A 14364-nucleotide genomic window follows, 5' to 3' on the forward strand; every position below is an offset into this window, starting at 1 on the left:
TAAAAGTCAAGGAAAGGTTTATCTATGGAAGGAAATTTTTTTTTGTTGGTTGCCAGGGGTGGGAGGGGAGGGGAGAGAACACTGTTAGATAGATAGAGATAAGTATTGATTTGGGTGAAGAGAAGGGCAATATACCAAATGTGAGTGATCAATATGGTAGCACTGAAGAAGAGAAAGACATAGAGAGGTACATGGGAGGTACAGACATCAAAGATGAACCCTTTTCCACATGCAGTACTGTGTTGTCAGTGAAAGCAAACATGGGTATATGGGTGGATAGATGGGTGGACAGGCTGAACTAGTAGGTACATCTATGAAATAGGGAGTGTACCAAAGAACATGTATAGGTTTGGCAGACAATGATCCTATAAGTTTATGTGTATGATCTGAATTCCCAGGTATATAGTAGTGCTGACAAGAGGCAAGGTGGTAGTCACTGCTTGGTCACAGCCAGCTACCCAGAGGGATGGAGTAGTTGAACCTGTGGACTCAGGACCATAGTTGCAGGGGACATCAAGCTCAATTGGCATAAAATATTACACAAAACATTGTTCCACCTCCTACTTTGGTGAGTAGCGACTGGGATCTTAAAAGCTTGCAAGCTGCTATTTAGATGCAATGATGGGTCTCTCCTTGTCCAGAGCAAAGAAGAATGAAGAAAACCAAAAATTAATGGATACAATCAGTCCCAGCGACTGGTACACCATCCAATCTGCAGCCTATACAACTATGAGACCAGAAGAACTAGATGGTGCCCGGCTACCAATGTTGACCACTTGGAAGGGAATCTATGTAGGAGATCCTGGATAGAGAGGGAGAACAATGTGGACAAAACTCAAAATCATCTGGAGAAAAAAAAGGGTGGGGGACCAGGTTTGCTGGTCTGATAGAGCCTGGTGAAACCACTGAGACTATGGCCCCTAGCTGACCGTGAGGTCTGGACTTGAAACCATACCTGTGGCTTCCAGCCAAGCAAACAACAGGCATATGAGTTGAACATTTACCTCAGGCAGATACTCTCCTTGGAGAGAACAATCATGGGAGAAAGAAGGGCTGCGTATGTACCAGGAGACAGCTCAGGGTGCAGGAGGGCATGGAGGGATGGTCTCAGGGAAGAGGTAATTATCGGGAGGAAGTGGGAGAGGAGCTGTTGCATTGTGGTAAACTGTGGTCCATGTCATGAGATGAAGTATATGTGACTGCTGTATGTAAAGTGAATTTGCTCTGTAAATCTTCACCCAAATCACAGTAAATAAATAAATAACAACCACAACAACAACAACAAAAAAAAAAAAATACAAGAAACCAAAAGAGGCTTATATAAATGGAAGCATATACCATGTTCATTGATAGGAAGATCCCTTTGCATAATCAGTAAAACACACGTAAACATCTTTCTCTTATTCTTTTCTTTAGCCAAGATCTATGTGACATCAGCAATACTATCTCTCTTTCCATGTCCTCTTTCAAATGTGGCTTGAATTTCTGGTAGTTCCCTGACCATGTACTGCTGCAATTGTTTTTGAATTATCTTCAACAAAATTGTATTTGTGTGTGATATTAATGATATTGTTTGATAATTTCTACATTCTGTTGGATCACCTTTCTTTGGAATGTCACCTTTCTTTGTAATACAGGTAGCTGTATTACAAATTTCTTGGCATAAATGAGTCAGTGCTTCCACTACTGCATCTGGTTGTTGAATTATCTCAACGCATATTCCATCAATTCCTGAAGGCCTGTTTATGGCTAATTCCTTCAGTGAAGCTTGGGCTTCTTTCTTCAGTACCATAGGTTATTGGTCATATGTTATCTCCTGAAATGGTTGAGCATCAACCAATTCTTTTTGGTACAGTGGCTCAGTATAATCCTTCCATCTGCTTTTGATGCTGCATCATTCTATATTTTGCCCATAGAATCCTTCAGTATTGCAACTAGAAGCTTGCATTTCCTCCTTCAGTTCTTTTAGCTTTAGAAATGCTGAGCATGTTCTTTCTTCTCTTTGATTTTCTACCTCCAGGTCTTTGTACATTTTATACTCTGTCTTCTCAAGCTGCCCTTTGAAATCATCTGTTCAGATCTTTTACTTTATTATTTCTTCCATTCACTTTAACTACTCTCTTCTCCATTTGTATTCTGAGTGCCTTCCAACTTGAAAGGCTCTTCTTTTGACAGTCTATCAGAAAATGTTTCGATGCTATTCGTAAGTCTTCCAGTGGCTTTTTTTTTTTTTTCCTGAGGACGATCACATCTTCTTTCTTCCTAGTCTGTCTCTGGAAGCTCAGCTGAAACCTGTCCACCCTGGGTGACCCTGAAGGTATTTGAAACACCAGTGGCACAGCTTCCAGCATCACAGCAACATGCAAGACCCCACAGTAAAAGAAACTGACAGGTGAATGGTAGAGCTAGCAAGTAGACACATACTAATTTGGGTGAAAGGAAAGGCAGTGTACAATAAGGAGGAGGTCAGTATAAAATAATCAAGCCAAAGGAAGGCACTGAGAGGAACACAAGAGTTAAAAGCAAAAAAGGTAAATAATATTACATACATAGTCCTGCAATAACAATAATGTATTAGAGGATAAACAGACAGACAGGCAAGCTGAACTGAAGTGGGCAGGTAAATGGGACTACACCCATGAATATAGGTTTGACAGAGGATATTGCTACATATGTATTTTTATGTGCTGTAAATATACCCATGAATATAATACAGCATACAGGGGACAAAGTTATGAAAACTTCTTAGCCATGACCAAACACCTAGCGGGGACATCAAGGCCCATTAGGCCACAAAGACAATGTTCTACATCCTACCCTGATGAGCAGCAAGTGGGCTCTTAAAAGCTTGTGAGCAGCCATCTAAGTCTCTCCCTGTCTGGAGCAAAGAAGAGTTAAAAAAAAAAAAAATCAAAGACACATGGAAACAATTAGTCCTAAGGACCAATGGACCACAAAAACCCCAGCCTCCAGCACCCTGAGACCACAAGAACTAGATGGTACCTGGCTACCACTGTCAATCACTCTTAAAGGGATCACAATAAAGAGGTCATAGATAGAGAGGGAGAAAAAATAAAGAAAAGACCAGGCTCACTGATCTGATAGAAACTGGTAAAATTCCCCAAGACTATGGCCCTTAAATCAAAACACCAGGTTCACTGCCACTGAGTCAATTCTGACTAATAGCGACTCTACAAGATAGAGCAGAACTCTTCCATAGGGTTTTCAAGGCTGTAAATATTTATGGAACCAGACTGCCCTGTCTTTGTCCCACTAAGTGGCCAGTGGGTTTGAACCACCAACCTTATGGTTGGCAGCTGAATGCTTAAGCCACTATGCCACAAGAGATTCTACTATCTCCCTTAGACATCCTTTCATCTTAGAATCGAACTCACCCCCATGGTTCAACTTTCAGCAAAGCAATACACAGCATATAAGGTGAAAATAACACCAGGGAGGTATCCACTCCTTAGACCAACCAACCTTAAGAGCTCAAAAGGGCAGTATTTGCCCACAAACAAAGCTCACCAGGTAGGAAAGGACAGGAAAGAAAGACAAATGGAAATGGTAAACACAGAGAGAAACTGGGAAGAGCATTGTTACATTGTAGGGATTGCAATGAATGTTGAGAATCAAAATGTGTATGAGTGGAAAACCAATTTGCTCTGTAAACTTTCATCCAAATCACACTACAAAGTTAAAATAAATAAATAAAATAAACCACGAAAACCAATGGCACTGACAAAGTCCTTACTGGCACAAGGGACACATTATACTTTGTAATATCCAACAACCTCTCTCACAAAACTCAATTGATGTGATACCCTCACATATCAAATGCTAAGCTAGTGAGTCAAAATTATATCCCTCTGGAGACACATATTATAAATTTTATGCTACAGATTCATATCCTTTGTATCAATTTCCATTCCGAGTCCTTTTCCTTCCTGTTCATAGTTCAGTTTGTCAGTTTAATTTTGTGCTACTTTGTAGGAACTCACAATAATTACAATGCTTAATGTATTACCTTAAGGTTGAGCTAAACAGAGCTGTTTAAATGCATATGTTCTGGCCAATCTTTGACTCCCAGCTCACCTCTACACATACCACACACATGCACACAAACACTAGCTGGTGTTATATATGATACTTTTAATCTTACTAGCTATTTTCCCATTACCTTCCATAGAATGTCTAAAGATGACATTGTTATTGATGTTCCAGTAAACAGCTAACATATGTACTAAACATACACACACTATAATGAATCAAAATGACGTACTCATCCGCCAAATGCTTTACTCATTCTAATCAGATAATGGCTTTTTTTTTTTTTTTTCCTTTACCTTTTAGTGTATCCAAAAGGAAGAAGTAGTTTTAGGTGGCAAAGATAATTCATAAAAACAGGGAAACTAAAAGTAAATATTCAAGGTGGTATCACTATGGAAATAGATTGCCCAACCTTCCTTCTGAGGGGTACCTGGTGGGTTTGAACCGCCAGCCTTCTGGTTAGCAGTCAAATGCCCTAGGCACTATGCCACCAGAGCTCTCAAAGTAAATGTTTAGGTCATTAAAATTAGAAAAGAAGTTCATCACAATCTTCTAAAATTCTTGGGTTCCACATGTAATCTTCTTAACTTCAAGTTCACTGAGTCATGTAACTTAATTTCACATTAACAAAATCACTAAAACATCACCACAAACTTTCAGAAATTCATCCTGTAGGAAAAGCATGAGTTTGTTTAGTTTTTCCTTTTTGTTATTTTTGCTGTTAATATTCTTACACAAATCTGGAATCTTTCTAAATCTGACATTATTTTAGTTTGTAAAATGTAATAAAAAATAATTCGGTTATTTAAATATTCCTTATTTTTCTTAAGGAACTCTGGTGATGCAGTGGCTAAAGCATTCAGCTGCTAACCAAAATGTCGTTGGTTTGAATCCACCAGCTGTTCCACAGGAGAAAGATGGTACTACTGTCTGCTTCCGTAAAGATTTAAAGCTTCGGAAACCCTATGGGACAGTTCTACTCTGTCCTATAGAGATGTTAGGAGTTAGAATCAACTCTACGACAGTGGGTTGGGCTTTTTTTTTTTTTTTTTTCCTTAGGGAAGTTACTTAATATTTTTTATTCTTTGCTGTTTGTTTATTGAGGATAGACTCCATGCTCATTTGAAAAAAAAAAAAAGAAGAAGACAATAAACAATGAAAAAATAGATCTAATCAGGATGTTAGAACAAGAGGAAAATTCAGGGTTAGAAGTTAAAAGTCTAGAGTCTGACTCGTTGTTATTAGCTGACATTAAGTCAGCCCCCAACTCATGGCAACACTACATGTTAAAGAGTAGAACTGCTCCATAGGGTCATCTTCACTGTAATCTGTACAGAAGCAGTTCACCAGGCTTTCTGCATAGCAGCTGGGTAAATTTGAACTGCCATCCTTTAGAGGTTAGTGCCACGTATGCTCCTTAGAGTCTGACTAACCTGGTTCATTTCTGAAACTCCAGTGCTTCACAGCAGAAAGGAACTTCAGCAGGTTCCTCCCTATACTCTTTATTAGGAAAATGAGTACAACAATGGTACATAATCATCACAGGATTGTTTTAAAGATAAAATGGAATAAAATAGTACCCTACAGATACTTAATGAATACTGTTGTTGTTGTTGTTGTTATGTGCAGTCAAGTCAGACTCAACTCACAGCAACCCCTCCTTGGGTTTCCAAGGTGGTATCACTACAGAAGAAGTAGATTGCCCAACCTTCCTTCTGAGGAGTGGCTGATAGGTTTGAACCTCCAGCCTTCTGGTCAGCAGTCAGGTGCCTTAGGCACTACGTTGTTGTTAGGTGCTGTCAAATTGGCTCCAACTCATAGCGACCCTATGTACGACAGAAGGAAACACTGCCTGGTCATGTGCCATCCTCACAATCCTTGCTATACCTGAGCCTATCATTACAGCCACTGTGTCAATTCATCTTGTTGACGGTCTTCCCTTTTTTTTTTTTTTGCTGACCTTCCACTTTACCACAATGATATCCTTCTCCAAGGAACGGTCCCTTCTGACAACATGACCAAAGTAGGTGAGAGGAAGTCTGGCCATTCTTGCTTCCAGGGAGCATCCTGGCTGCACTTCTTCCAGAACAGATTTGTTCATTCTTCTGGCAGTCCATGGTACTTTCAGTATTCTTTGCCAACACCACAACTCAAAAGCATCAACTCTTTTTCCTTGTTCATTGTCCAGCTTGCACATGCATATGAGCTGACTGAAAATATCATGGCTTGTGTTAGGTACACCTTAGCCTTCAAAGTGACATCTTTGCTCTTTAACACTTTAAAGAGCTCATTTGCAGCAGATTTACCCAGTGCAATACAACATATGATTTCTTGACTGCTGTTTCCATGAGTGTTGATTGTGGATCTAATATGAAATCTTTGAGAACTTCACACTTTTCTCCACTCATCATGATTATTAGCACAGATAAGGAAACTGAGGCCTCAAGAGTTTAAGTGATTTTCACAGGACAATATAACCAGTTAAGAGCAGAATTAATGCTAGAAACTGGGACTCCTGACAATTTTTAACATTTTGGTTTCTTTTCCTTCAAGATCACTCTATCTGCAGTCTGAAGGTTACTTTGAAAAGACAAAGTGAAGTGGTAGAAAATCCCTGAGATAAGCCTGGCTTAGGTTTAAAAGAAAGAGGAACTTTGCACACACATGCCAAAGCGTGAGTGCCCACATACACCAAAATAAGAAACAAAAAGGATGGGTGGAGGGTAAGAGGCAAGTGGCACAGACACAAAGCCTCCAATTAAATTTTTTAATATGAAGCAATTCATTAGAACATAATTACATTTCTTATTAAATGATTACTCAAAGGTTAGAAGAAAAGGTCATGTTGAATGTTAATTATACCTCCTTTAAAGAATTTCAAAGATGTTAAGGAAGTTACTCTCATAGATTTTGGTAGGTGTAAACTAACTCAAACTCTTGGAAGGTAATTTGGCATTATCTTTAACAAATGAAAATGTATATATCCTTTCATTAATTCATACCATTTGGAAGAATTTACCTTACAATTAATTTGCCCAGGAAAAAAAAAAAAAAAAAAAACACTACCATCAAGTCAATTCTGACTCATAGTGACCCTACTGGACAGAGTAGAACTGCCCCATAGAGTTTCCAAAGTGGTAAATCTCTATGGAAGCAGACTGCTTCATCTTTCTCCTGCAAAGCAGCTGGTGGGCTCAATCACCAACCTTCTGATTAGCCAGTGAATACCTTAACTAATATGCCACCGGAGTTCCTTGATTAATTTGAAGATGTGTATAAAAATGTGCACAAAAGGATGCTTGGTTCATTACTGGGATTATCAAAACTTGTAAACAATGTTAGCATTCAGGAATGGAGAAGTTACAATTATGAAGCATTCATTTAATGTAATATATGGGAAGATACAGAAAGTTTCTCTAGATACTATTAAACAAAAAAGAAAATCAAGGTATATAAGAATGTGTGCCAGAATAGACTATATATGTTTTATAAACAATAAAGAATATAAATATGCAAATGTATTTGCACAAGAAAATGGTGCAAAGACACTCAAGAAACTTAATAGTGATTTTCTCTGGGAAATGGGATTTAAGTCAGAGGACTAGAAGAGAGAAAGGAAACTTGCTTTTTCTAGATGTGTGTGTGTGTGTGTGTGTATAATTTTATTATGTACATTTATGCAAGGTATGGAACTCCCTAGATAAATAATTTGGCCTTTGATCCTGATTCTTCAAAGCCAGATCACACCTGAGGTCAAAGAATGAGAGCTAACAAGACCAAGAAGGACCCCCTAGGGGCCCTATCTAAGTCTCAGGAGGCATAACCTATCATGGCCATGTGGTGAGGCAGATAAAAGGCCCTGGAAGACAGCCCCTCAATGGAACTTCCTGGGTGATCAGAGTGGACAGCTGCTCTCAGGAGGGAAGTATATCCCAGGGGACATGGAATCTTTGCACCAGACCCTGCCCAGACCTCACCCTGTACATATCCTTTTCTTTGGGGTCTGTGAGTCCTTCAAAAGCATAGGGTTATCAGACCTTAAAGAGAGAGAAAGAGAGAGAAAGGGACAATACCCACTGACCTAGCCATTGGTGGCAGGAGACGAGAGAGAGAGAAGGGCTACACAGAACAGCTAGGTCCTAGACTGACTGACCAGGAAAAAGAAGCAGAGATTTCCACATGGCAGTTAGTATGTGGAGTGGGATTTATTATCCACCACACATTTGGCATCAGAAGTGAAAGATCTCAGCCTCTTTGGACTAGCATAATAAAATTGGTAACAAAAGTAGGATTTGTTTGAGTGGTTCTGTTATCTCAATGTGCTAATTTTTAAATTGAAGGAAAAATAACAAGTTAAAATAAATCAAATATTTTAAAGAAACAGAAATTAGATAGGCTACCAGGCAAAATGAAGGACAAATTTTAGAGAATTTGAAGGTATCATTAATATATAACCGTACAATCTTACCTGACACTTGGCACTACAGTATTTGGCAACTCGGCATTGAGAACATTGCAACAGCTTTTCTTTCCTGTTAAAAAAATTAATTCCATATTAGGAAATGAGTGAGAATCCTATACAATGGAGAAAAAAAGCATAAATCAACAAGTTGATGTCAGTATGTTCTGTTTACTCCATATTCAGATTTTCACATTGATGAACATTCTCTTTGACCATCAATGTGACACATTTACATAATTACTAATGTTCTTTTTAACATAAAAAAAAAATCAAGGTATACAAGAATTTGTGCCAGAGTAACCTATATCTGTTTTATAAACAAAGAATATAAATAAGTGAATGTATTTGCACAAGAAAGAACGCCATATTTTTCAAATATAAAAATTTTATGTTTTAAATTATCATATAGTTTAATTATTTTAAAAAATACTACTGGGAAATAATTTTTGAATTCCACTAAATTCACTTACTATTTACAATATGCTGAATTAGGATGCTCAAAAGTTTTTACCCCCATATCACATGAGAAATGACAGCAACAAAAACAATGAAGAAAAATGTGAACTATAAAATTAATAGTGGCAAATAGTATACAGGGAGCTCTGGAGGCATAGTGCCTAGGGCACTTGACTGCTAACCAGAAGGTTGGCAGTTCAAACCCACCAGCCACTCCCTGGAAGGAAGATCAGGCAATCTACTTCCATAGAGATTCTCCTCAGAAACCCAAGGAGGGGTCGCTATGAGTCAGATTCTACCTGACAGCAGCGTGTTTGGTTTTTTATATTAATAGCACTTAAGACTATACAGTTGGTGGTTCAAAAACACAAGCCATTTCATGGAATAAAGATGGGGTAATTTACTTCCATAAGGATTCACAGCCTCGGAAACCCAAAGGGGGTCGCTATGAGTTGGAATAGACTTGATGGCAGTGAATGTGGTTTTTTTTCAAGAAGTGCACTCAAAGTCAACTTAACATCAAAGGTAAAAGAAGAATGGTTTCTAAGCACTTATGTTGTGGCAGTCAGTCTCATTAACAACTTGTGATATGCAGATGATATAACCTTGCTTGCTGAAAGTGAAGAAGACTTGAAGTACTTACTGATGAAGATCAGAGACTACAACCTTCAGTATGGATTACAGCTCAACATAAGGAAAACAAAAATCCTTTCAACTGGACCTAAGCAACATCATAATAAATGGAGAAAAGATTGAAGTGTCAAGGATTCATTTTCCTTGGATCTGCAATCATTGCCCATGGAAGCAGCAATCAAGAAATCAGTGTATTGCATTGGGTAAAGAGCAAAGATGTCATGTTGAGGACTAATGTGTGCCCGACCCAAGCCATCGTGTTTTCAATCACCTCATATGCATATGAGAGCTGGATAATGAATAAAGAAAACTGTAGAAAAATTGATGCATTTGAGTTGTGGTGCTGGCAAAGAATACTGAATGTACCATGGACTGCTAGGGAAATGAATGAACAAATTTGTCTCAGGGGAAGTACAGCTGGAATGCTCCTTGGAGGCGAGAACGACTAAACTTTGTGTCTCGTACTTTGGTCATGTTGTCAGAGGGGCCAGTTCCTGCAGAAGGATATCATGGCTGATAAAGTGGAGGGTCAGTAAAAATGGTAGACTCACATAGTGGCTTCAACAATGGACTCTAGTATAGCAATGACTGTGAGGATGGTACAAGACCAGGAAGTGTTTCCTTCTGCTGTACATAGGGTTGCTATGAGGTAGAATTAACTCGACAATACCTAACAATAAGAACAGGCACTGTTTAAAGTTCTTTATGTCTATTAACTAACAAATAACCTCAAATAGTCCTACAAATTAAGCAGTTTCATGACCACTTTAGAGATATTTAAATACAGTTTTAGGAGATAAAAAAAGTAGGTGGAATACTGCAAACTAACTAAAGAAGAACATCACACAGTTCTTATGGCAGGTGATACTGAAAACATAAGAACAGAATCATATAGAAATCAGAACCTGAATATACCACATATCTGGGAGAGCAGGGGTGAGGTGTGGAGCATAAAACATGGGAAGGGGTTAAAAAGTCTAAATAAAGCAAAGCCAAATTTCCCCCAAGAACTGAATTCCAGCAGCCAGATATCAAAAGCCTGGGCAACAAACCAAACCCAAGAATATGTAGTCCTAAAGGTTTTTCTCTTAACATACTACTATACTACCACTCCTGGATAAAATAAAATGCACCCACAGAATGTTTATGAGACATGATTCAAACAAAAGGCCATATAAAGGGGGTATGAAATATACATCTATGTAAATATTAACTAGCAAACAAACAAAAGCATGTGTAACTATATCAGTATCAGAAAAAAAATAATAAAAAGGAATTTTAGGGTTAAAATTAGTATTAGAGATAAAGAAGGTCAACATATAATGATAAAAGATTCCAATGACCAGGTATTATGCAACTAAAAACATGGTCTCAAAATACATAAAGCAAAAGTGACAGATCTATAAGGAAAAATGATAAATATACAATAAGTTAATACATGTAAACCCTTAAAATAATGCCTAGAATATAATTACCATGTAAGTGTTAGCTATTAGTATGGAAATATATTATAAATTGCCTCTCAGAAACTGATAGATCAAATAAATAAAAGAAAAAACAGTACTATAATTTGCTTGATCTCATGCAATACAATGCCCCTGTACCTGTTATGTGAATGTGTATCCCCACATTCCTTTCAAGTACCCATTGGGCATTTGCAAATGCCCAATACTAGGCCACAAAGCAAGTCTTAAAAATCCTAAAGAAGCAAGATGTTTTATTCAACCAGAAAGGAATTAAATTATAACTCAGTAACAAAAACAAACCAGATAAAATCTCAAATGTATGAGAATTTCAAAACGTATTTCTATGCAATTCAAAGATCAAAAAAGAACTGTAATAGAAATTAGAAAATATATTAAGGCTGAATAATGAAAAAAATATATCAATACTAATGAGATAAAGCTAAAATGATCAAAATTTATGAAATAAAACTTATGTTAAAAGAAGACACAACAAAAATGAGCTAAATATGCAAATCACGAATTAAACTTGAAAATAATAAAAAAACAAAGTAAGTATAAGGTAGGAAATTATAACAATAAGGCCAAACTAATGAAATAGAAAACACAGATAGCAGAGAGGATAAACAAAATTGAAGGTCAAAAAGCAAAATAAAACAAAAAAAAACTAGCAAACTTCTTAAAAGATTGTTTTAAAAATTCAAGTACACAAGTAAATAATATTAGGAATGACAGAGAACATAACTCAAGATCCACTAGTTACTTAAAAGAAGAAGAAGAATTCTGAGAAAATGATAGCAGTGGTGTCATTTTTTTAATATCCTTGACCCTCCCCATAAAAAGGCAGAAGAAGGATTAAAGCAAAACATAAACACCATTTCCCATCCTGGGGACACACCTATAACAAATCCCTAATTATAAGTAGGAAGAAAAACATTAATAGCTCTAGGACCTATATAGGAGTCCAGTGCTTGGCTACTAACTGAAAGAGGGGTTCTAATCCACCAGCAGCCCTGTAGGAGAAAGATGGAATTTGCTTCCATAAAGATTCACAGCCCTGAAAACCCTATTGGGCAATTCTACTTTACCCTATAGGATCACTATGAGTCAGAATCAACTCAACAGCAACAGGTTTAGTTTGGGTCTTTTTTTAAGACCTATATGAAATCGGAGCGCTCTGGTGGCATAGTGTCTAAGGCATTTGACTGCTAACCAGAAGGCTGGAGGTTCAAATCCAAACCCACCAGCCACTCCTAGGAAGGAAGGTAGAGCAATCTACTTCTGCAGTGATATCGCCTCAGAAACCCAAGGAGGGGTCACTATGAACAAAGAGGGCAATTAGGCTTGCAGTGTACCAAGAAACAAACTGACCCAAGATGCACAAAGAGCCCCAAACTGCCAAAAGATACACAGTAGAAAGTATGGCAAGCAAACCTGAGCACTGCAGCCAAAAATGAGAGATGGTTCTTTCTGCAGTGGCACTCCTGCAAATGAGATTCCTGGGGCTTTCCTGAAATCTGCCTTACTCAGGCCCAGCTGCTCTGATTGTCCCTCACTTCCCAGTTTCTTGTGTAAAATTATCCAGAGGCTGTTTCTGTTGCTTGCAACTAAAGATTCTCATCAATACAAAGTGCTTGTTCTCAATTATTTTTTTCATACTAAGCATAATCATGATGTGTAAGACCACTGATGAACATGTTAGCAATACTCCATTCTCTGTTTCCCTTAAATAGTTACCAACTATGGAAGGCTTTAGTGACTTTTAATGAATTCTAACAAAGAAATTCATTAAAGGTTTTAATGAGTTTTAACATAGAATTTCAGCAAGGTAAATTGCAAGATGACTCAAAGTACCTGAATAATTTACTTGTCATTTGATGTATGATATAAATTCCTTGTGAGTTATTTAAACAGTTGGGTTATTTTTATACATTAAATGACTAAACAAATTAAGTTCTCAAGTTTCAGAAAACAAAAACAAAAACAAAAAAGGTCAACTGAATCCAAGGGAAAAGTTATAGGTACTTGATTAGACCAACCACTGAGATTTTGAAGAGTTGCTGCTTTATCTTTTGGTAAAGGCTCAGAGTAATAGGATTCTACTAAGTTCCCCTGAAAAGAAAATTTGGGCAACAGTGTGAGAGAGGAAAGGAAGTAGTAGAAATGTAGCTACCAGGCAGTTCTTGAAAATATTCTTTTTTTGTTGTTGTTCTTAAAGACAAAACAAATAAACAAAACAATCAGCATAGGGTTTCAGATTGAAAGAACAAACCACATTCAAAGAAAAAAAAAAGATATGAGAACTGTACATGACATATTAAAAACAGTTAATTAGTACTCCCTTTGAAAAACACACCACTTTTTTGGACAAAGGATAGCTCCAGAGATTAAGATGGCCTTTCTTTGATAGGGGTGCTAATTAACTCTGATTTTGGTGGTTTCTACTCAACTACCCACCAGCCACTCCTCAGAAGGAAGGCTGGGCAATCTACTTCTATAGAGATACCACCTCATTAACCCAAGGAGGGGTTGCTATGAGTCAGATCTGACCTGAAGGCAGTGAGTTTGTTTGTTTGTTTTTAACTCAACTACTAACCTAAAATTTGGTGGTTCAAATCCACCAGTGTTACCACAGAAGAAATGGCCTGGTAATCTACTTCTGTTAAGATTACAGCCAGAAAAAAAAAAAAAAAAAAAAACCCTATGGAGTAGTTCTACTCTATAACACATGGGGTTGCCATGAGTCTAAACTGACTCAACAGTAACCAATAACAACCAGAAATTAAATCAAGAAATATTGAATGGGAATTCTGGGAAAATGACAGCATAAACAATTGTTCCAACCCTCTTCTACAAACACAAAAAGATATATACAACAAGCAAATAGTGCTCAACTTTGAGGGACTATGAATTGTAAAAAGAAAATAGTGGGGAGTTGCTGACAGGCAAGAATCAATAAATCAACAAATGGTATAGCTCTTCTCCCACTGACCCTGCCTCCTCCCCAACCATGCAAGCAGCCAGCTGCTATAACTGCCATAGTGGCCTCAGACAAAGACACTGCTCCTCTTATCACCAAAGCTCATTCCTGTACAAAGAGGTAAGACCTCAAGCTTCTGTGCTAAAATCAATAAGGCATTGGAGGCGGGGCAAGATGGCGGACTAGGCAGAAGGATTGCACAGACCCTCTTCAACAAAGAAAAGGGAAACCAATTAATACAGACACAGAAGATAATCTTGGACCCCTGAGCCTTGAAGGAAAGGATGCAGATTTGGACTAAACCCCAACTAGCAGAAGAA

General features: G+C 37.7%; 1 protein-coding gene across 1 annotated transcript in view; it reads right to left on the reverse strand.

The window, feature by feature from the left end:
• Positions 1 to 14364, reverse strand: part of SMYD3 (SET and MYND domain containing 3) — a 1342222-nt gene that overhangs the window by 963394 nt on the left and 364464 nt on the right. The window contains exon 2 of the mRNA XM_007955714.2: positions 8519 to 8582. Within this exon, the coding sequence (XP_007953905.1) occupies positions 8519 to 8582 (64 nt within the window). The remainder of the gene's footprint in view (positions 1 to 8518; positions 8583 to 14364) is intronic.

The sequence above is a fragment of the Orycteropus afer genome, unplaced genomic scaffold (genome assembly GCF_000298275.1).
Source record: "Orycteropus afer afer isolate SDZICR_OR568_19922 unplaced genomic scaffold, OryAfe1.0 scaffold00533, whole genome shotgun sequence".
Taxonomy (NCBI): Eukaryota; Metazoa; Chordata; class Mammalia; order Tubulidentata; family Orycteropodidae; genus Orycteropus; species Orycteropus afer.